General features: G+C 35.8%; 2 protein-coding genes across 2 annotated transcripts in view; both read left to right on the forward strand.

Moving 5' to 3' along the window:
* LOC134744271 (ecdysone oxidase-like) overlaps nt 1–24064 on the forward strand; it is a 299205-nt gene that overhangs the window by 135388 nt on the left and 139753 nt on the right. The gene's annotated exons all lie outside the window — the stretch shown is intronic.
* The window catches only part of LOC134744275 (protein eva-1 homolog C-like), a 90555-nt gene continuing 69934 nt past the window's right edge, over nt 3444–24064 (forward strand). The window contains exons 1-2 of the mRNA XM_063678024.1: nt 3444–3923; nt 13502–13725. Coding sequence (XP_063534094.1) covers nt 13614–13725 — 112 coding nt within the window. The 5' untranslated portion in view covers nt 3444–3923; nt 13502–13613. The remainder of the gene's footprint in view (nt 3924–13501; nt 13726–24064) is intronic.

Consider the following 24064-nt stretch of genomic DNA (forward strand, 5'->3'; position numbering starts at 1 on the left):
AAATAAGGAATAGAATCGATGCGAGTAATTTTCGCGAGAAGGTACTAAAAATGGCATCGCCGCGAAATACCTAACGTACAAGATAGAGTTCATAATGAAGGACAACGGATACAGTGGGTACAGCAGACCCATTAGCGACACCTTAAGTATTAAAAATAAAAATACTTAACCGAAACTACTTGAGTGGTTACAGCATTTATCTTTATCACGAATCATCGTGATTTCACGAGAATAATGCAGTGAATACCCGGTAAGCCAGAGCCGTAATGAAGTTTTCGTAAATTCATTCGTTCTGTACTATAAAATAAATTGTAGGTATTTCCCGTGCCGCAATTCGCGGTAATAAATAATACAATAAAATCGCACCGCGGTCAACTGCAATTTTAGTATTTCCGTACCTATTGGATATTGGATCTTATTTCTGAATAGATTTTTTATTTTATTTTCTACAATAAACTACACAGGCACGCATTAGGTATCTCCACATAAAAAGGTTAAATTTTACTCGAAGTTCCTATTATCAGTATATTCTGTGATGTGCAACAAGTTTTACGAAACCATATTACTAGAATGAGATTAGGGTATAATAGAGTTAGAGCTTGTAATGCGTCATAAATCGTTAACGTTTAAGTAAGTAAGTAAGTAAGTATTTATTTGCAAAGAACTACGAGATCTGAATAAAAGCTTACAGCCCCCACCGATATATAAACGACTGGCTTTATAAAATTATAAGTTCGAATTGTGCTCCTAATAACCACTAGACAAACGGCCAATACTGTTAGCCAATTTTATAAACAAAGCTACCTACTTAAATAGCATTATATATTTTGCGATTAAAATTATTACATGTCCGTGTGAAATAATATAAAGTAAGTATGTACATAATATGTCTAATAACATATTATGCCCATTTCGTTCATCAATTCAATTCCAATTTGGGTAATGAGTGTATAAATATGAAAATATAATCAAATATCCGAAGCAATCATAGATAATAGGCTTATTATTTTTCGGGCAACTAAAATATTAAACAGGAACTTTCATTGGGCATAATATTATAATAATATAATTTGGCTGTGTATTAATATTTTATGTTATTTGCTATCAAAATATTTAAAAAAAAATCTCATTTTGTTATTAATAGATAGCCGTTTTCTTCTTAAAACGTGCTTCATAAATGGTCTCCAATATTCAGTTGCCAAATAAATACTTGGTACCTGCCTAAAAATAAATAAAAGCTGTAACGGCGTTAAAATACAACTCATATTGATATATTTTAAGGCTCCGTTTTTGTTGCCAAGCTATTAATTTCAGTACCTACCCATTTCTATTTTTTTTAACTGCCCAAATTCGATTAATTAGTTGACCGGTTAAATACGTGTCTACGTAATACAGCAGAGGATAAATAAGGCACACCATAAAATAAAAATATTACATGACTGGGTGAGCTGTTAATTTCCGGTGATGCCGATGAAATGTTTCATGCAAAACGGTTTAATACCATCGCTGTCATTTATAGATATATCCGGTGACGTCCGACACATCCAAAGTGGATATAAATGCAAACACAATAACTGTAAGTCTTTTAATTTCATGATGGATTCAACGAGCGCTGCGCCTAAAAAAAGCGCTGGCGGCCTAGCGGTAAGAGCGTGCGACTATCAATCCGGAAGTCGCGGGTTCAAACCCCGGCTAGTACCAATGAGTTTTTCGGAACTAATGTTCTTGATCATTTGATATTTACCACTCGCTTTTCGGTAAAGGAAAACATCGTGAGTAAGCCGGACTAATCCCAATAAGGTCTAGTTTAGCCTCTGGGTTGGAAGGTCAGATGGCAGTCGCTTTCGTAAAAACTAGTGCCTATGCCAAGTCATAGGATTAGTGGCTAAGCGGAGTAGTAATAGGGTCCCGTTTTTACCCTTTGGGTACGGAACCCTGAAAAAGGAGCTGGTTTTTAAAGGGTCGGCAACGCGCATGTAATATCTCTGGTGGTGACGCTTACCATCAGGCGGGCCGTATGCTTGTTTGCCACCGTCGTGGTATAAGTCAAACTGAACTCTCCCAGAAAAAAATATGTTGTCTTATTTTGCTGAAAGTAGATTTATTTCGAGATTTAGAGAAATTTAGAGATCTTTTCCAAGAACTTCCGAATGAAACTCTGAAATGCCACAATCAAGTTTTGCCACTAATTGTTTTATTTAAACAATAAGCACCGTTTACACGTTTAGGAGATTATGCAAAGTGGCGCCAAGTCTGTATAATAATTTAAATTAATCAAAGGAAGCGCGCGCCAAGGACTGGCACGATCGACCGCAGATGACGCACAGCCAACAGTATAAAAACAGTATTACCTAACAAATATTTGAAATGTAATGTACTTAATGTTATATGCGTAAATAAATTTGTTAGTGTTTTTTGTTAAGCTTAGTAGAAATATTAAATTTTCAGTATTTTGTTAATTACTAATAAATCAATGATAGCATCATAAATCATTCAATCGTCCTTTGAACAGTCTAAGGCAAAAATATCGATCCAGACAAATGGCTCAAAAATATGTGAACATGAATTTATGGTCTAAGGTGTAAGAGCCTACACATATATTTGAAACATTGGGAATGTAAATATATTTATGCCCTAGACTGAACAACCAATCCTGTAATAAATATTTTCACGATTTGTTTAGCCTTGTTTCCCAGAACGAAGAGTGAACTTCTTCATACTAGGTCGTTCAGCGGATTGATCGCCCTATGCAATGTAAGAGGTTACGATGCATTTAACATTGCTTACATTCGGCGAACAACCCCGTATGATTGTGTCACTAGGTCACTACAAGCATAAATCAACTGAATAATACATACCTAGCTTACAAAATGTACAGAAAATTACTGAAAGCTTTTATTGTATTAAAAATGTCGGTGAAACATACAATATAAGAAAAAAGTAACAACATCTGCCTTAATTTGCCGCTTATAAATTAGTATCTAACGTCGTCGGAATCTTATCTCATAGGATAAGATTTTTAGATAGGTATTAAAACTTCTATTTTGTATGAAAAGGTATCAGAAATTTTAAGATTTTGTATGTCGATCTCTTATAAAATATCAATTGCTCAGGATAAGGATCAAGTGTACCATTCCCAACCGAAGTAAATTTAACCCAAAATAATCTTACTATGACATAACCATACCATTTTAATACAGGAAACAATAACATTGGATATATTGATATATAATAATACTATATTATGAAATTTTAAGATTAGTATTATTTCTTGATTTCAATTACAAAAATGTTTTATATTAACATTACATCCAATTATAACTATATCGCCTTTTAAAGTCATAACCTGCACAAGTAGGTTATGACTTTAAAAGGCAATATAATGCACAGTGTTGTAGCTATATGACACAAGTCATATAGCTACAACTCAACTAGGATTTAACTGTATCGACTTATCCATTTTAAAACCTCGGTGCACGTATCCAATACCGGTTAATACCACTTCAGCAATATTTCAGCGACAGTCCGCGTTATAATGATAACCGTTCTGCGCAGAGAATCTGGCGAAAGCTCTGAAATACAGTCATCTGAATGGGCCAGTCGCCCGCCAAACGCCGACGCATTGGGACGCGTACGTGATTTCGACACCCATTCATTTGCGCGTGCACCATTCATAGTAACTTTACGAACCTTCAAACATGGAATCTAAGTGCCGGTGATACTTGTGTGCCAGTGCTAACTTTAATAACCATGAAGTGAATTTTGAGCTTTAATTAAGATTCGAAATACAAAATATTGCAGTAGCAGTGTTTGCGTGGTGTTAATTGTAAAGCGACTGATTATGTTTCGAGGTGTTAATTAGGGCTGGACGCATTGGGTGTTTATAGGTATTTTGACAAAACGGATTTGATTCGCACTGACAAGTGAGTGTTTATTTTGTGTGCATTACATATAGTTCCTCGTTAAGTAATAAATTTGGTATTCATCTATTATTGTTTGTTACATATAAATTGGAATGCTGGTACAAGAAGCCCCCTACTGAATGCAAATTATTCGTACAAGAATGTTCGCTTTTTTACGTGCTTAATACATGTGCCACTCTTGCATGATGCATCGAAGTTGTATTTAATTATGTATTTAAATAAATAAAAACGTTACCTATGTAAATAATTAATTCGTTCATTACATTATATCCATATGCAGTTAACCATTTTGAAATAATTATTTTAATACAATAAGAAGGATGAGCCTTATAGTTCATGTTTGATACATATTGCAAATAATAATGCATTTCTATGTAGGTAACGTGAACAATCAGGTTCTGGGAATCATCGGTTTCATAATTATTCATTCTTTTAAAATTATGGCTTCTGTCCAGTGGGACCAATGCGTTAGTATCAAGGTCTTTAAATACGACTAAAATTGTACGGTTAGTACAAGACAGTGTACGGTGATTTTATTATCTCTTGTAAAGCGATAGCTGGACCACAAGAAACATGACTGGGCTACCGGCCGGAGACTCCAAAATGGTGGTTAAACGCGGTTTACGATTAATTCTCCATTCACTGCACACTACCACATTATTTTACTGTATACTAAGCTATCGATATTACACTAAACAATATACATGAGCAAAAAAGAAGGGAATTAATCACGAGGCTACACCTGTCCTGCTGCGCGTGTGGCCCCGGGATCCTCTCTCGTATAGGGCTTTACAGCCACGAACGCAGGTGTCGTAACCGCGATGCTGCTTGAAACATCTGACACAGATGATAAAGGCCTATTTATTATTTATTTATTATTAACTATCAAGATGGCGCTCGAACCATAGGGGGAAGTCCCTTAACGCCGGACGGCATCTAGCGCCGGACAGTGGTCTTATCGAAGCTAAAAGTGAAGTTCGATTGATTCAAAGTAACGGTAAACAGGATGCGGGGAACGCAACTATACATGTGGTAATTGCTCAGCTCTGATAAAACCACTTAGCACTGATAAAACCACTGTCTGGTGCTAGGTGCTGTCCGGCTTTAAGGGACTTCCCCCTAGGTAGTTTCAGTCACTTTTGAAATTTTGTATCTACCGAGTCAATTATGGATTTTGATTATATTTCTAATAATATATAATATGGGGCTAACGCAAAATTGATTGTTTTTATTTATATTGGGTTGTTGCATATTTTAATCAAGGGCAAATGCCATGAAAAATTTACACGAACACTAGATTATGTTTGGGCTCAACTCTGCCCTTGCAAAGTAGGTACATACTTACTAGGTTAAAGCTGGCAGTAGAAAAAAAACATAAATTAACCATCTGATATTTAATTTTAGTATTTTTAGTTTTATATCGTTACCCTACTTACCCTGCATAATTACCATAGTACAATTAAACAGCAGTATAACTACCTATAAGTTTTTTTTAAAAACAGGTAAAACATTCAAAATCGCGCGATATCCTTCTTTCATCGCCAGTTTTCCGCGGTTCGCTATATTTTTTGTTCCCTATCATAACTATATAGTAGGTAGGTATGCAACAGCACAAAAATTACGTAAATATGTTAAACTAGCGACCCGCCCCAGCTTCGCACGGGTGCAATGCTGATTGCTGATGTTATTATACATATAAATCTTCCTCTTGAATCACTATCTATTAAACCGCATCAAAATCCGTTGCGTAGTTTTAAAGATCTAAGCATACATAGGGACAGACAGACAACAGGAAGCGACTTTGTTTTATACTATGTAGTGATTTGGCACGATCCGATATCAGAAAATAGCTACAAAGTTCAATATTTACGTACAATCTTGCTAGCAACTTTTGTTTGATTTAAACAAACACAATAACTTCGAAGTTAAATAAAAGCTTAAATACAGTACGGCTACCATCAGTTTGGCACTGACATAAACGCTAGCGTAAACGTAATTTACTTTCTATGCATCTCGCTCGTACTAACATATTAGTGTGAGCGAGATGTATAGAAAGTAAATTCCTTAGATGTTAGAGTATTATGCCAGTTTTGACACTGCCAGTGACTCATGGTACGGCTACAGGCTCTTGTTTGATAAGTATTCTTGCTTTTAATTTAAATTTGTCAATATCAGTCATCCAATGAAATAATTAATATTTAAAAAACAACTTGATTACCTACTGATTTTTATTTGTAAATGTTCAACGAGTTATTTATTGGTTTTTATTTAGACTCCGATAAAAAAAAAACTTTTAATTTTGATATGTTTTTGCCAAAAACTTGTATTTTCATAAAAGTTGTCCCGGTTAGCGGTAATATTTTTGTTTCATGAATAACCTTTGTGACTGGCTCAAGGGTACAGTTATGATTTTGTCGGCAAAATTCAATGAATAATTTAGGGAGCTCGCAAATCGGGAGCAAAACTTAACTTAACCTATCGCTACGCTGGGTAACGATGCGAATTATTGATTTATCCGAAAGTATTAATTTTCTAGAATTATATACATACTTACCTATATATTATTTCATTAGCCAAAACCTACGCTAAAACGTACACGCTTAGCGTAGGCGTAGGCACAAATGGGTGAATTGCAAAAAAAAATTGTACATAGATAAGGACCCGTAATTACTGTAATTAGTCTAAGATAATTTATTCCTGTTACGACAATTAAGCCGTTTCTATTTAAGTTATATGGACGAAAGTGTGTTAGTGTATGCTAGACTTACATGTGTATTACATTAAGTACAATAAATACAATCCAATACAATTTACATAGTTAATTTTCGTAACACAATGGAATAAATACTTAAGACTAATTAAAGATCTTTAACCATGCTTAACTACGGTTTTTTTTTGCAATTCATGAATTGATTTTAATATTGACAGTTTATCTCAGCAGAATAGGTCAAGTGTTAATCACACTCAGCTGTTTTTAACCGTGTAGTCGTGTAATAATTAATACCGCCTATTGGAATAACATTAGATAGTTTTGCAAGCTTTTATTTAACTTGCCCTGTTAATATGTACCTACGTATGTCAGTGTGTCTCAAATCATGAAAGCTAAATTTGACCTACTTCCGGATTTCCGATTGAGCTGAAAATTTGCATACATAGTATGTAAGTCGGGTGACAATGCAATATTATGGTACCATGGAGTTGATCTGATGATGGAGACAGGAGGTGGTCATGGGAACTCTGTGATGAAACATCGCAACCTAATTGTTTCGATGAGTATTTGTTGCCTGTGTGGTAAGAAAAGTACAGTCAGCGATAAAAGCTTGTACCAAAAATTTATCTTTTGCCAAAAACATTTTTTTTACTAGGAACTTTTTTTTTATAGTACGTCGGTGGCAAAAAAGCATAGTGCCGCCTAATGTTAAGCAGTCTCCGTAGCCTATGTGCGCCTGCAACACCAGAGGAGTTACTAATCTTGCTACTTGAAAAATTGACCCTATGTCTGGTAAATCCTAATTCAATGATTGTTAAAATTAACTCTGCTTTTAGACATAATAATTGGAGAATATTTCCTTTGTCTAATACTAACCCTCCTGTCCCTAGTTACCCCACTTGTCGGTATGCATAATATGGTTAATTTGTTATATTATACAGGTTGAAATTTTAACCACCAACCACTCTATCTAGTGACTTTATACTGAACAACTTTTATTATGGAGCAATTTTTATATTTCATTTCATTTCATATTCTCCTCTTTATATTAGCTTTTTTTACGAAAGCGAGTGCTGCCTGACTTTTCAACTCAGAGGAAAAACTAAGCTTTATTGGGAAGCGTCAGATTTTTTCACAATGTTTTCCTTTACCGAAGAGCAACCGGCGAAAATCTAAAATAATTATTTTGTACGTCGATTCCAAGAAATACATTGGTACAAGCCGAGAATCAATGCTATGATCTCCGGTTTAGAAGACTCACGCTTTGCCTTCGTGTGCTCAATGACAATAGGTATATAATTTTTTCATGTTTGGTGATTTCCGATCTCAGATTTCAACCTGTATACTAGTAAAACTATCGACTTTCATTAAGTTTTAAGATAGTTACTTCTAACAAATCAATAGTTGAAATATTATCGAGAAACGTTTAAAAATATAATTAATTTGTTAAGGATCGCCGGCAAGCTCGTCGAACACAAATTTGTCAACAATTTAATTGATCCTTTTGTGATACTATAAAATGTCATGAATTGATGCAGCTAGAGTTGCCATCCGAATGTCGCTTTAAGACATCTGACAGATTCAAACCACGCATTCTATACTTGTGTGTAAGCTAACATCTACACTAATCTACAGTGTGTAAATCCATACGGGCAAATATTTAAACGGTGGTTAGCATAGGACCTAGGAATTGAGATAAATTTTACTTAGAAATACAATGAAAGGATTAACCATACAAAATAATTCGGCCCGCAATGTAAAGCAACATAAAAATTTAAGAGATACGAGCTTTTTAAAGTAACTGTCAACGCTTGTTGGCAGCTACTATAAAAAGCTCGTATCTCGTAATGTCATGTCATGATAATATATTGTGTCACTTGTGTCTCATAATGTTTGCAGTAAGTATATGTCTGCTCGGTAAATTTACAAAAATTCTATGTCTGGTTTAATTTATTGCCCGTTTTTAATAATTTATTTACACACTGTATACTTACCTATATATAATTTATGTGGATACTCAATATATCCTTAGACTAAATAATTTCACGGTTTAGACTCACTTGTTTTAGTCACTCGCAAGTGTCACAAGTGAGTCTAAACCGTGAAATTATTTAATGTTAGTATGTCTCACAACAGTTTAAATTCGAATATTCTTAGACCTTATTTTTAAAATAATTTATAAGTAACTAACATGAAAATCTCCTTTAATAGTAGTGTGAACTGAACTGAAAATTCGTTAGGCTACTAAAAGTCTACGTCATAAAAAATGCAAAAAAAAATTACTAAGGCGTAAGACTAAGATTTACATCTGCCTATAAATTATTTCAATTTAAAAACCTCCACCCACCAGCGTCATTCTATCCCCAGGCGTAAAGGCAAACTTGCTTAAGTGGAATTTCGGAATAAATGAAGGCAATTGGGGGCAGCCCGCATTATATTTAATCTTTACTTTGTAAACTGTTTTATATCTCAGAAATGTGACTTTACACCAACACCCGAAATAACTCCATTCGAATTTGTTTGGTTTGGAACGGAAACGTTCTTAAAATTCTAATTATAGGCCTATTATGAGAAACTCCACATTCAAACTTCCGACCGTACTTTTAAAATCATATTGATGAGATATCTTATCGTGGTCATAATTCATTTTTACTAACAATATAAGCGGTATTGTTAGAATTATAACACCGATAAACAATTGCTCATATAATTCACGAAATCACTTATGTCGAACGTTTATTAAAAGTATCTAATAGTAATAGCTCTCATTAAAAAGTTCTTCCGTTATAAACATAAGTCCTTATTTTTGATGCAGGTAAGGAATAAATTAGATAATTTCTAACAGCAAAATTCAACAAATCGTGGCAAATACGATTATTAGCAAGAATTTATATCTTAATTAACCAGAAAACTTTACAACACTTTATTGAGCGATTAAGGTATTTTCCGTACCCAACAATATGTTTGTTTCGTGTAAAATTTATAATCTAGAAAATCGTTGGTCTACATCATTCTATTAATTATGATGTCAACCATAAATCTACTCAAAACTCAAAACCATCAACTTACTGTCAAAAAAAAAATCACCGTTGATAAGTAACAAAAGTACGTTACAATACTGACAGTACCTACCTACTAATGTAATGAGTACAAAGATAAACATTTAACATAATTTGGTGCAATTTAAATTAAATATTTGTTTTTCCTTTTTTGTATAATTAATAATTTAAACGCTGCCTTGACTTTTGACTACTAAAATGATGAGACTTCGGTGATTTTAATAATATCATTTTTATCACACCAGCTGGTAAAGGCTCTCTTGATTGTTCAAAAACTGATAAAGAAGTTGCATTTTATTCACATGTGATGCAAAGTAATCAAATGCAAGTTTTGAGTTGTTTTCTAATAATATTGTCTTCGGTTACCGCGATAGTTACTCATGAAATAAAACTATGAAAACGGATTATATCGCGTATATTGAATTTATAATACATCCCGACGTTTCGAACTCTTTACAGCGTTCGTGGTCAACGGGTGACACCCGTAGTCACCCGTAGTCACCCGTTGACCACGAACGCTGTAAAGAGTTCGAAACGTCGGGATGTATTATAAATTCAATATACGCGATATAATCCGTTTTCATAGTTTTGTTTTCTTATGTTTGCTTGAAGAATTGACTTTTACATGATGATTTTGAATGATAAATATTTAATAACATTCATTTTGAATCAGTTTTGTTTTTGTTTGATATTTTTCAGTTAGTATTTTCCTTGTGCTGGTGTGGGGAAAAATTTTGTTTCACTCGGTGGCAAAATTAGTTTAACCCTCGTGCCTTGAAACCATCGCAACGCTCAAGATTTTTGAAAATTTTTTTGGACCACTGAATCAATTTGCTTTGATTTTGTTTGATTTTTTTAGTTAGTATTTTCCTTGTGTTGGTTTGGGCGAAAAAATTGTGTCACTCGGTGGCAAAATTTGTTTACCCCTCGTGCCTTGAAACCCTCGCCACGCTCAAGATTTTTCGAACATTTTGCCCCCCACAACAAGACAACAACACATGTTGTTTGAACAAATTATAATAATAATAATATAACTAAATCAAATGTAAAATCTATATCCTGTCATGACATGCACTTGTCTGATCATCTATGTATAAATGTTATTGTTGACATTCAAAATAAATCCTTGCCACAAAATTGTCATATTTTAAAAAGAACATTTACCGAACAACGGAAGTTTAATTTTTCTCAGTGTCTAGATTTATATCAATGGGAAGAAACACTTAAAAAACATCATGCCCAAGCAAAACTATTGAATTAGTTATGAATGTCATCAAACATAATTTTGAAATTTATTTTCCCTTAAGGAAACAACTAGTTAAAAAACCTGTATGCAAGTGGGTCAACGATTCTATAAGGAAATTACGTAAGAGTATAATAAAAACCAAACATAACTTGATGTCTCATAGCGACAGCGTCGAGTCTCGCGCGGGCCTGCAACGTCTGGAAACAGACTACTGGGCGAAGTTACGGCAAGTACGTAGCAATTTTATTAACGGTTGCATATCTAACGCCAAGGATGATATGAGTAGGAGTGTATGGCGCGTTATCTCCGCGGAAACATGTAAAAATAAAAGGGGAAATGCTATCGATGTACTCATTAGCAAGTCGGCGGGCGACTGCGTCGGCGCTCGCGCCGCTTCCGCCGCCGCGCTGCTAAACCGGTATTACATTGATACTAATATAAACAATGCCACACCATACACCCGGACCGCGCTAGTATATCTCTCGCAATACCTATTCGCCAGATGTCCGACCTTTCAATTTGAACCGTTTATGCTAGATGAGGTGAGTCGCATGCAAAAAAATCAAACGCAAGGAATCCAAGGACATTAACGACATGTCGACCAGCATTATCGATTATTTGCCTCCGACCGTCATCTCTCTGCTTTTAATGATGTTTAATAAATGTGTATTCTGTGGAACCTACCCAGAAGTTTTTAAACAAATAAAAGTACATCCTATATACAAAGGGAAAGGCGAAATGCACGTACCCAAGCATTACCGTCCAATTTCACTTATACCGGTAATGTCAAAATTTTTTGAATATTTGTTAAGTAACAGACTAATGAAACACATTACATCTAATGATCTCCTGAATCGTCGGCAATACGCATACCAACCTGGTCGATCCACCTCGGACGCGGTGCGCGACGTCGTGAGGCGAGTGATGGCACACCTAGAGGGCGGGCGCCAGGTCGCCGCCATCTTCTGCGATCTGTCACGCGCCTTCGAAATGATTGACCACAAACTACTCCTCGCCAAGCTATCGATGTATGGCCTATCCGGTAGCTTCCATGACGTCATCGCCTCGTTCCTGAGTGACCGCAGACAGAGCACCTATGTACTCGATACTAAGTCTGACCTTGAACAAATAGGAAACTGCGCAGTGCCCCAGGGATCGGTAATGGGAAATACCCTATTTTTATTATTGGTTAACGATATTACGACTGCGTGTGAGGACTCTGAGTGTGTAATGTTCGCGGACGACACCTGCCTTATAGTAAACGCTGATGACATAGACGGATTAAGATTCAAGTTAGGGCATGTCATGTGCCAAATGAATAAATGGTTTTCGGCAAACGGGATGCTACTAAATGTTGAAAAAACTAATATAATACATTTTAGGTTAAGGAAAAGTAACATTCTACTGAATATAGCGACCAACAATACTCCCGTTCCGCAAGTGGACGCCACCAGGTACCTGGGCTTCGTGATCGACTCCGGGCTGACGTGGTCTCCGCACATCGACTATGCGTGCGACAGGCTGTCCTCGGCGTGCTATGCCCTCTCGAGACTGGCACCAACGTTAACAAGTGAAAACTTAAAGAAAGCCTACTATGGCTATTTTCACTCCATACTAATACAAGGTGTCGATCTCTGGGCGGCGTCAGCTGGCTGGGACCGACTGTTCAGATTGCAAAAAAGAGCGCTGCGCATCATTGACCGAAAGCCAACCGATCACCCGGCCCAGAACCTGTTTAGGAAACATCGAGTCCTGACTTTGCCCTGTGTCTTTATCTTAACTGCCTGTAAATATTTTCGGTCTAACCTACACAATTATAAAACTTACAGCGACAAAAATAAAAGGCTAGGCAGACAATACCTTCTAGTACCACCTCGCCGAAGACTGGCAAAGACCCGCGCGATGCTCGATGTTGTCGGACCTAACCTATACAACCGTGTCCCTATGGACATTAAAAATTCGCCTAGCGATGCCATATTTTCCAAAAAGCTTAAAAACATGCTCATCGAATTAGCATGCTATAGTACTAACGAGTTTATGCAAAAAGATCGTTGCACCCACTTATAAATTTTGGATTATATTTTACGCCTACTGTTACCATGTGTAATTTGTGTATAAAGCCCTACTTACTGTTACTGTTGGTTCTGCAATTGTGAACATGTAAATAAATAATATGCAACACTTAGTTATAAATTATATCAACTTAGTTATAAGATATTGACGTGTAAACTGTATTTAATGTATGTTTATAAATAAATAATCTGAATCTGAATCTGAACAACAACTTTGCCCCCTTGTAAAACAAATAACTATTTCATGCTCATAAAGTACTAGATCATACATAAGCTGATGATAAAAACGCGTTTAGATTATTATTGCCTTTTATTTTTTACGGAGTTTAATACACTAAGCCCAAAAACATGCGGTTTGTAGGCATAAATCATCCAAACCACCTATAGTTATTTCATCCTCAAACTTCGTGTCCAGACTTCTTCCAATCTTTTGAATTACCAAGCTTAATTTTTAGCAAACACGTTATAAGCACTATTCTATTTTGTTACAGATACCTAAGCCGCCAACCAGTGCCATGTATTCAGCCTAGAATACTAGTTATGTGCACTAGTGATGCAGTCAACATGCGGTTTAAGTGTATCTATCAAACATGTGTGAATTGAATGGACCAGTCTAACCCGGCCGCAGACGTGCGCGCAGCAATGGCGCGGAAAACAGGCCTCCTCGTCCTACTGTGGATAGCAATTTTCCCATTGTACCGAGCGGATAATCTTGGTGAGTCTGTTCAAATTGAAACTGACATCCCCTCGTCGTATTCACGACTGTAATACCTAGTATTATGGCTTATTTTTCTCTGATCAATAATGTGAATGTGGTAAACGGATTAACGTTCAATCTATTTCCTCACTTACGTTAAATATTTTGAGGGCGATGGTACGGAAAATAAGACAGCGGAGTATTTGTTAGTTTTAGTTAAGTTTATTCGCATTTAGTACAGTTAGATATAGGTATTATAAGTCTATCTCATTTTTATTCATTCATTTATTTACTGCAATCCATGGTACATAATAGATGTTATAATCATTTTAATTGTAACAGCATGGACACTGAATAGGGTATATCAAGAGAATCTTAATAACTAAATACTTAATTGTTTGACATAATGCCAACGGCCGCTTTCTATCACCACACCGCTCGCCATCGGCAAGGTATTCATCCATCATTTAATTAAAAAATGTCAAAATAAATCGGCCAAGTGCGTGTCGTCATACAAGCAAAAGGGCGCATCTTTGCGGCACTTACATCGTTTTAATAATAAGATACGTTTTTCTTGGAAATGTTCACTAAGGGCTCAACCGATCACTAAGTAACGATTTAACTAATTATGTGGCTCACAGCATTACATGCCCCTACGAATATATCCTATAGTTTCCAAGTAAAATGGTTGTAACATACGAACGGACAGGCGAGCGGATTCCTCGCGTTGTTCCGGCATTTTGCCACGGCTCCATGGGAGCCTGGGGTCCGCTTGGCAACTAATCCCAAGAATTGGCGTAGGCACTAGTTTTTACGAAAGCGACTGCCATCTGACCGTCCAACCCAGAGGGGAAACTAGGCCTTGTTGTTAGTCCGGTTTCCTCACGATGTTTTCCTTCACCGAAAAGCGACTGGTAAATATCAAATGATATTTCGTACATAAGTTCCGAAAAACTCATCGGTACGAGCCGGGGTTTGAACCCGCGACCTCCGGATTGCAAGTCGCACGCTTTTACCGCTAGGCCACCAGCGCTCTATGGAAAATATTTTACACTATTTATTATACTTATATATGTTATAAAAACAAGAAATTACTTTTCTTTTAATACTATTGTGTCCTATAATATTTATTTATTATCTACCCGAATCAGTAATCAAAAGTAAAAAATGCGTCAGGCCTGTTCAAGGGTTAAAAGCTTATTCTTATAATAATTAAAAAATCAAACAAAGGGACATATTATTATCCGTGATTGCAGTTATATTTTATAATGTAATATCCAGAGAGGAAAACGGTGACTGCGTTTATATTATGGTGAACCGTCCACTTGACTATCACCTTAAAAAATTAAATGTCAGTTTGATTGACCAATTCACTACCTTCCCAATCATCCTCCTTTTGAATTTATTTTGTGCTAAGACGAGAGATCTGTCGAACAAATTGAGGAAATTTAACTGTCATTTTAGTGGCGGGTATATAAAAACAAGAATTAGAACTCTTGCTAGTTTTGGTCATTATAACTTTTTGATTTTAAATTTTCTGATTGTATAAAATCCCTAATTTAAAATTATTGTTTTGAATTGTTATCGATGCACCACGAGTCGTATTTTACCTTCGATTCTATTATATCCTACTTACAAAATCACATGCCGGTACGGTACATTGGTAAACTTGTTTACACATCCTACGCGCATGTGATTGCCAAAATTACTCTCGACGATATTCTTGTAAATTGTCAGCGATAAAATACACGCGCCGTCACTCGGTGAACTGAAAATTAAATGTGATCATTAAGTGAAAACGTGACAGGCAACGTCTGAACTAAACCCAGTTTGGAGGATGTTTCTAGGAGGAGATATATTGCAAAGAGAGTTTGAAGAATGTAAGTAAACTTTATAATTTATCTTAAACTTGTTTTTGCCTGCGATTTTGTTCGCGTAAAATTTGAATATGAAATAAGTATGTCGCTACATTCGCTACCTATCCTACATTGCCACTGCAGATTGGATGCAAACTTACGTACCAAGGATGGAATTTAGAACTGACGGTTTTTAGGGTTCCGTACCCAAAGGGTAAAAACGGGACCCTATTACTAAGACTCCGCTGTCCGTCTGTCCGTCCGTCTGTCTGTCTGTCACCAGGCTGTATCTCATGAACCGTGATAGCTAGACAGTTGAAATTTTCACAGATGATGTATTTCTGTTGCCGCTATAACAACAAATATTAAAAACAAAATAATATAAATATTTAAATAGGGCTCCCATACAACAATTGTGATTTTTTTGTTGTTTTTTTTTTTCGTAATGGTACGGAATCCTTCATGCGCGAGTCCCACTCGCACTTGGCCGGTTTTTAATAAAGGTCCTATGCAATTTGTAATAGGCACCGAGGCTGTAAACTAGTGTAGCTACTAAAGATAAACTTTTCCGGACATATTTCTATTTTAACTATATAACAAACACATCGGCATTAAGAAGTAAAATGGGCAGTAGTGGGTAAATAAAGTAAGTCCAGAAAAATTATTATGCCTAGTACCTATTAAACTGACAAAAAAGTAACAAGCGATTATAATATTGATAAAGGCTACATATCCCATAGCATGATTTTGTGTCATTTTGAGGCAATTCAAGAATATCGCAAATTGAAATTTCATTATGATTGTACCTATCTATTGGCACTAGTACTGTATTCGATTGATAGAAAGGAAGATAATTCATAGTCAGGGAGCTTACCGCGAACCACGTTCGACGTGTTACCTCCCTGTCACACTTATGTACGAATTTACAAGTGCGACAGAGAGGCAACACGTCGAACGTGGTTCGCGGTAGGCCCTCAGGTACCTACTAGTACAATTTTTTCATTTACTTCTCAAGTAAACTTGCATTATCAAGCAACATTTATAAAATAAACATAGTCACTTGCGTCAACTGGGAAGCAAGCAACAATATCACACTTTGTCGGTGTCTACAGTCCATTTAAACCAATATCCCTCTAAATTTACTTTAAATTTCGCAATTTGTTCTTTATTTTTAGAAAATTCGAAAAAAAAAATATTTACACAGTTTTCCTTGTTCACAGCTTTTCCCTGTTCACTTTTACAGCTTTTACCCTCCAAAGATCAAAGTGACTTCTCAGGGCACATTTTTAAAAAGGCAGCGAGGAAAACGCACTACGACGTACCTTGGTAACCGCACGTTCATTCACGCCTAAAATTGTAGTTAACATAAGTACAACTAAACATAACTCGATGTTTAATACAATACAATACAAATATTATTTATTGCTCACCAATATAAAAAAGGACATGACATACAAATTAAGCACTTAAACTATGGTAGACAACAGGTATACTTGTTAGGTACTACATTAATTAAGTTTGTATCAAACAGAAATGTCTGCTAACGACATATTTATAATGTATTGATTGTCATTATTTCTAAACTTGGATCTCATTTAATTAAAATAATTCTCAAAGGTACATTTCGAACCCAGGATTACTTCGGAATTTCAGTAGGTATCAATCATTAAAATACGATTAACAATTCAAAACTTGTCTGTTCAAAATCATAAGGATCCAAGATTTCCGATAGTCATTGAGCGATATTTTGACTTTACTGACTTTTTTTAAAGTAGGTATTTACTTAATGAATATTTTTATGATGCTACCTTGGCACAAATCAAAAAGTGCTCACTGGTGATAAAATCATTATACTGCAGCAGTGTAAGGGACCTTTCAAGAAAAAATATAAATGGGGTCACCGAATATGTATGATTTTATTATTATTGCTGCTGGGACTGTATGAATAATTACCTACCGATTTTCAACTCCGAATATTTACTGTTACTCATCTCGACGTTATAGTTTACTACCGAGTCGAATTGTCGACGCATAGTTTACATTTAAACCCTATACTATATTGTATAATATATGTATATTACTAAATATTGTTTACCAATCCGATCGCGTACCCAAAATATTCAAAGATCCAATAAAATGACAAAACCTGCAATGCAAAAAGGTTCCAAGGTTTAGTTCTAAATTGGTATTGAATATCTTTCACTGTGCTCCTAAGAGCAACGAACGATTTTACCCTCACACCCGCTCCAGCGAACTGAAAACGTTCCGTGAGGTGAGGAAGCCTAATACAAAAATCATGTTACCTTTCGTGCAACTAAAGTCTGTTGCTGATCGAGTTCTCGGGTTTTTCCAAATCCCACGTCCATGTAGGTACGTGCCACAGACCGGACTCGGGCAGTTCATAGACTATTTATATTTAATGTTACCCAAGAGACCTTAGTGGGCTTCTAAGCGGTCAAAAACTGGTCCTGCATCTCTCACAAGCGTTGTGTTAGGAGATTGAGTAGGTTTAAGTAAAAGCCATCTTCGATTGCATAACTTGTCACGGATTTAAAGGTGTCACTTATACTGGTCGCCTGAGGCAGCATTTGCCATGTGATACGATGGATGAGAGATGAGTAGGGGTGAGTAAATACTGAGTATTTACTCGGTATTTACGCTAAGCACCCAGTAAATACTCGTATTTACTCATTTCGGTGAGTAAAAACTATTAATAATAAAATATTTAAAATGGTGAGATTTAAGAACTAATTTGGTTTTTATTTAATAGTGTGAACGTGCATTAATAATATTTTTGTTAAAAAAGCTTATTACGCTTAGTTTTTGAAAAAAGAAAGTTAATAACAGTGAGAGGCAATTTGGAATTAAGTGGATAATAAAATTATAGACGTGATAAAGCATAGTTAACGATTTTGTTTTAAATGAGAAGGTATTTACTTTCAAAATATGGAACTTAAGTCGTATCTCTGTTCTAGATAAGTGCATGTTGCAAGCTGATTCACATATTATACAGTTGTTAACAAGTTGTTTATGAAAAAAAATTGCCACTAAAATACTTTACAATATTATAGATCTTATCAGTTAGCGCGGCGATTATTAGATAGTATAGTTGTATAGTTGTTAGTTTTCAAGCTGGCCCTTACGGCTAACTCTTTGTCCATTGTAAGTAAAACCGCACGTGCACTACCTGCTAAACAAAGGTTCGGTCACTTTACCCGGTATATATATCCGGTTAAAGTGACCGTTTTTTTTATTGTGACACTAAGTTACATGTATGGAACGCCCCTCTTAAAAATATATTTCTTACGAATTCGACTAATAAATCCAATACAAAATACACCTTTATTTCAAATCTCTACACAATGGTAACAGTGTCAGCACTAAATAGTTTATACCCACCAACTTGGGTATAAACGAGTAAATACGGGTAAATTAAGTAAATACTGAGTATATTTACTCGATATTTACCCGTGAGTATTTATTTATTTAATACTAACTACCCATCTCTATACGAACAAACAGACTGGAGCACTCTGAAATTGCGCACGTGACGAGGTCGGATAATCTCTAGGCTCAGCTTATACATAACCCGAACCTGACTTTTCAAGGATAAACTACGGGTGGACAGTATTTGTATAGTACTTGTATTTAAGAAACTAGGTTTTCCTAACTCGTTTGTTAGTATAGTCCTATACTTAAGATATTGTCATAACCCATGATAATAAAGTTGTTTTAGTACCATATTTCGCCTTATCTAATTTCGGTGAAACCATTTCTGGAAAGATGAACATTGTTTAAGTAGATTTGTAGACTTTAAAAATGCACCAACCCTTGGGATATTCGTTAAATAACTAATGTCGAAAGTAGCGTCTAATAAGAAGGAAAATTTATACACGAAGCTTACCTATAAGAATGTTTTGGACTTATGCTTTTTGTTATGGTTCTATTTGACTGTAGCATGTATAAGCATTAAGTTCGTCTTTCGTATATTAAGTTGTTTTTTTGTGCAATAAAGTTTACATAAATGAATAAAATACCTACTCAAGCGAATATTACTTAACTATAATAAAAGGGCTCATGATTATGACTCACTCATGTATAGTCACGGGCAGACGAAGCTTGTTTTTCATATAATTAGTTTGCCAGTCAAAATGCCTAGCAGCTAGCACATTGTCATACTAGTCGGTTTTCATTCTCCATTACGATGCTAGTATCTAATGGGTATTGCTCGTATTTCTGTGTTCAATCGTTAATGGATACATTGTGTATGCCCAGTGAAGCTTACGGAACTCTCGCCCGGGCAATCAACCAATTCGTAATTGTATAAATAACGCAATCGGCTGTAATAATGCAATAAATATAGGCCTGAACGTGCTTGTAATGCAAAATACGTACTCTTAGAGTTTGGTCGGTTTGAGGAGCTACGGTTAGATAAGTTATTTGCGAAAATATTCAGATACGAGTAGCTTGCATAGCACAAAAAATACAGAAAGACAAATTATATTGCGACATGCTAATCAGGCAGAAATTATATGAAAAAATTATAAACTTGCAGGCCCATTCAAACGCACACTGACATCAGAATGATATTTGAATCATGTTATTTAGTTATCGTGCGTGTCGCCCGCGCCAATACGTGTACGAATAAGTAGACCAACATGATTCAAATATCCTTCAGATGTCAGTGTATAAGTACGTTCGAATTGGCGCGTTGATCATATAATTCATATAAACCCAATCTAAACGTCAGAGATACATTGTCATTTCCAAAAAATTAAGGCCGAATAATAAAACAGACAGAAAGAAAACACGATTCGTAACCCTCCGTTGTCAAACATTCAGAATTTCCTACATTATGTATTAGTAACGCGGGCTCGCTGCGGTGTAGCGGGAGTCGTCCTTTATACAACGCCGGGAGTCTGTGATATACCCTCATGTCACGACCTGCCACCTGTGACTTGTACAGTGCACACAGAATGAGCGGCTAAGAGGCGGTGCTTCTGGTTAAGTTTAATAAATCCTTTTGTGCTAGAAATGTCCCCTTCGCACCTAAAGTGTGATGATGGAATATACAGCGAATTTATTTGTACCATAATTATGTATCGGGCTTTTCTCTAAGTTTTACATGTGCCATAGGAATACTTGCAATAAAATATTGCAAAATATTGTCGATGAAAATTTGACAGCTGAAGTATATACCTGGTGCCTACTTCACCAACTTGACAATTCTGTAGACCTAGTGAGAAAGACTACAAGTCTCGCGCAACTTATAAGCTGCGTAAAAGGGCATACCTAAGGGTTACGAGGCCCTTACACTCTTTTACACCTGCGCTGCCCAAGACTTGTACCCTTATTCACTGGGGCCACAGAATTGACACCTGACACTGACAATTTCCTGTACATTTCTGATTCGGTTATTAAAAAAAGTACGTAGCGTATATTTTTACCTGTTGTTCCAGCAATGTAGCAGGCGACAATTGTTAGTTTGGTGACAGAGGCTTGGTGCTGTACAGTTCCGAACATTATTATCCAGCTGTTGTCAAGAATTCAAGTTTAGCAAAGTTTAAGCTTAAGTGTGACCCTATTTATTCAGTGACTTAGTGACTTCAATGTCTTAAAATGGTAGTCACATAGGTATCTCTACAAACACTATGTATATGTAAATATAAATTTTAATAGGAACTCAGCTCAAACTAAGACGCAGTTACATGGACCAAGTGAGTCAAATACATTTTGAAAGATCAAAACAATAAGCGTTTCTCAAACTTTTTTAGTGACGGAACCCTATTGGAAAGCGAAATACTTGACGGAGCCCCAAATTGTGACCAGACATAATAGTAGAGCTGGTTATTGTTTTTTTTTTGTTTTTTCTTATGGAGCCCCCACAGAGGCTTTGCGGAGTCCTAGGGGTCCGCAGAACACACTTCGAGAATGGCTCCAATAGACTAATAAGTTTAAAGTCAAATGCCAAGTTAAAGCATCTATACAAAATAATCTGAATAATTAGATAAAGGTAGAAAGAGGAACGTTGGCGGCCATTTCTCTGTACAAACAAGGTCACCTTTTCTCCTTAGATCATTATCTAATTATTTAATTACTCTTAACGCGATTTTTATTTCAAAATCTCTCCTGATTTTGCACTTAATTGACCAAGCGTTGGGTCTTTGTTTCAGCTCGGACAAAAATGCTTTCGTATGTCCGGATCAAAGATAGATATAACTCCGTAATAGATAGGAAAAACGTGCCTCGAAAATCACGAAAATTTGATTCTCGATCAGATGGCGCCACTATTTTAATTTGGCCTACTCTCGTGAAGAGGGCGTTTTAACTCGGTTGGGAATCAATTATCCATATTTAAATACATTTTATCGTATTTTTATAAATCTTCATTTTTAGTTTTAAAGTGTGTCGATAGATGGCAGTGAATTTACTGTGGTTACAAAATTTACTATGACAATACCGCTCTATGCTATTATATCCTCTTTGGTCCGGATGTTCTCCTATACAGGTCGCATTTTTTAACCGATTCTCGTAATTTTGTGACCAGGTTCAATAGTTACACAATTTTTTTGTCATTTCGTGTTTTGAAAAATGTTCAAATGGCGGAATTTGGTACAAAGGACCTAAGCGCCATTAGAGCCACGGTGCTTAAGTCGCTTAATTACTTTTGTGACTTCGCTGTCATAATGTCATTGAAGTAGGTAGGTACCACTCGACCACTCCGGACCCGGCCTTCACCACTGGAGGGCTTCGTCACTTTTTCTTTAATATATGACATCTATTACAGTTTTTAAGTATTTTATAGTTAAAACATTTTAAGCTTATTGCGTGGTCTTCAGCTCTCAGCAGAGCCACTAGTTTATAATGAAATAAATAACATATGCGGTTAGATAGGCTTGAAATGAAATACCTTTATGGGCTTTATGAGAATCTGAGATAAGTAAATTGTGCTAAAAACGTAGAATCTGACAGATAATTTAAGATTAATGTTTATTTTGACTTTTTAGAAGTGAAAAGTATTTAAATGGCAATTCCACTCGCACCAACTACAAGAAAGTTTTCAAGCAACAAACATTATAATAGTACTTGTACCTTATAGGTACTACTCACCCCATTTGTACTCGTTGTACTAATTGACGCTTACCAATTTTTTTCAAATAACTGAGACCGCCTGTGTTTTCACTAACTCGCCTTTTTCTTATAAATATTTAGTTCCCCAGAGCCCAGAGACTCCAACTATTTACTAAGCTGATTCATTCTAGCCCGGCACCGCCCGCTTTAATTCTTTTTGTGGACGGAAGGAAGTAAATCACTAAGTGGTCTGTCTTTCGCTAAAATAAGCCCTTTTAAAAGTGGAACACGGTTCGTTTTCTTATTGTAACATTTTGTCAGAGATAAAAGGCTCTTACTTATATTTTACTGCGAGATTTCATCTACCTATTCTATTCCTATTTGCTTATATCCTCTGGCGCCACATAATGTGCATGCTGGGTTTAATTGCGAAATTATCGTCCCTTTCCAAACTACTAAGTATTATACCTACCAATTGATACTAATTCTAGTTTATTGATATCTCACACTTTACGTCCATATTAACACCCACTGATTTACGAAATGCTAAATATTATAAATTAAATGAATGTGTGTACAGTAAGCCTACATTAGGTTTACTGACAAACACTAAACTCTTAAACTGTGTGCCTAACAGATTTTACCATCCTCTTTGGTTGTAATTGCTTTCAATTTGCAAACCATTGAATTATAAACTAATAAGGCTGTGTAGTGCGCAGCGCAGCGGCACGCCATTCCTATTTCCTACGCGGCATCTAAGTGTACGAACGTACTGGGACTGTCTCCTGTTGTTGATATACGTGGTAGGTATCTTTGGTTATTTTTGTGCATTGCATTTGTCAAACGTGAGAACACGATGAAAAAAATTAAAATGAAATAAGACAACAAATTGCTTATCGAATCTCTAAGTTAGGTATTAATTTGATTGCATAGCAGCAGTACTGCTATAGTAACTTAGATACGTGCATTTTATAGGTACACATAATAATTTTGTGGTTTTGAACCTATTTGAAGGAGCCTATAAATTGTTAACTGTGGTTCTTATTAACTTATTTTCGTTTGACAAGGTTTCCCGCCCAATTTGTCAGTTTATTTTCGACTTTTATTCGGGTCTATACGTACCTACCGTGAAAGTCCGTATTTTTCTTTCCATCCTGATCATGTTCCTTCAATCCTCTTAAAAATAAAGAAACACATTTGAACAAGCAACCGGTGCCTTGAGAGTTGGGAGGCATTGGCGACAGTTTGTGCCGAACGATTGGTATATTGAATGTTGTTCCGTAGCCTCTGGGGACATTCACGAAGCTTTAATGTCGTGTTGTGCCCGATTTAGTGACGTCTATATGTTATCAATTTTCTACTAGATATCCTATGATAAATGTGAATGTTTTGTTTTTTATTGTATGTACGATATTTTAATATGAGTGAAA

The sequence above is a fragment of the Cydia strobilella genome, chromosome 9 (genome assembly GCF_947568885.1).
Source record: "Cydia strobilella chromosome 9, ilCydStro3.1, whole genome shotgun sequence".
NCBI lineage: Eukaryota > Metazoa > Arthropoda > Insecta > Lepidoptera > Tortricidae > Cydia > Cydia strobilella.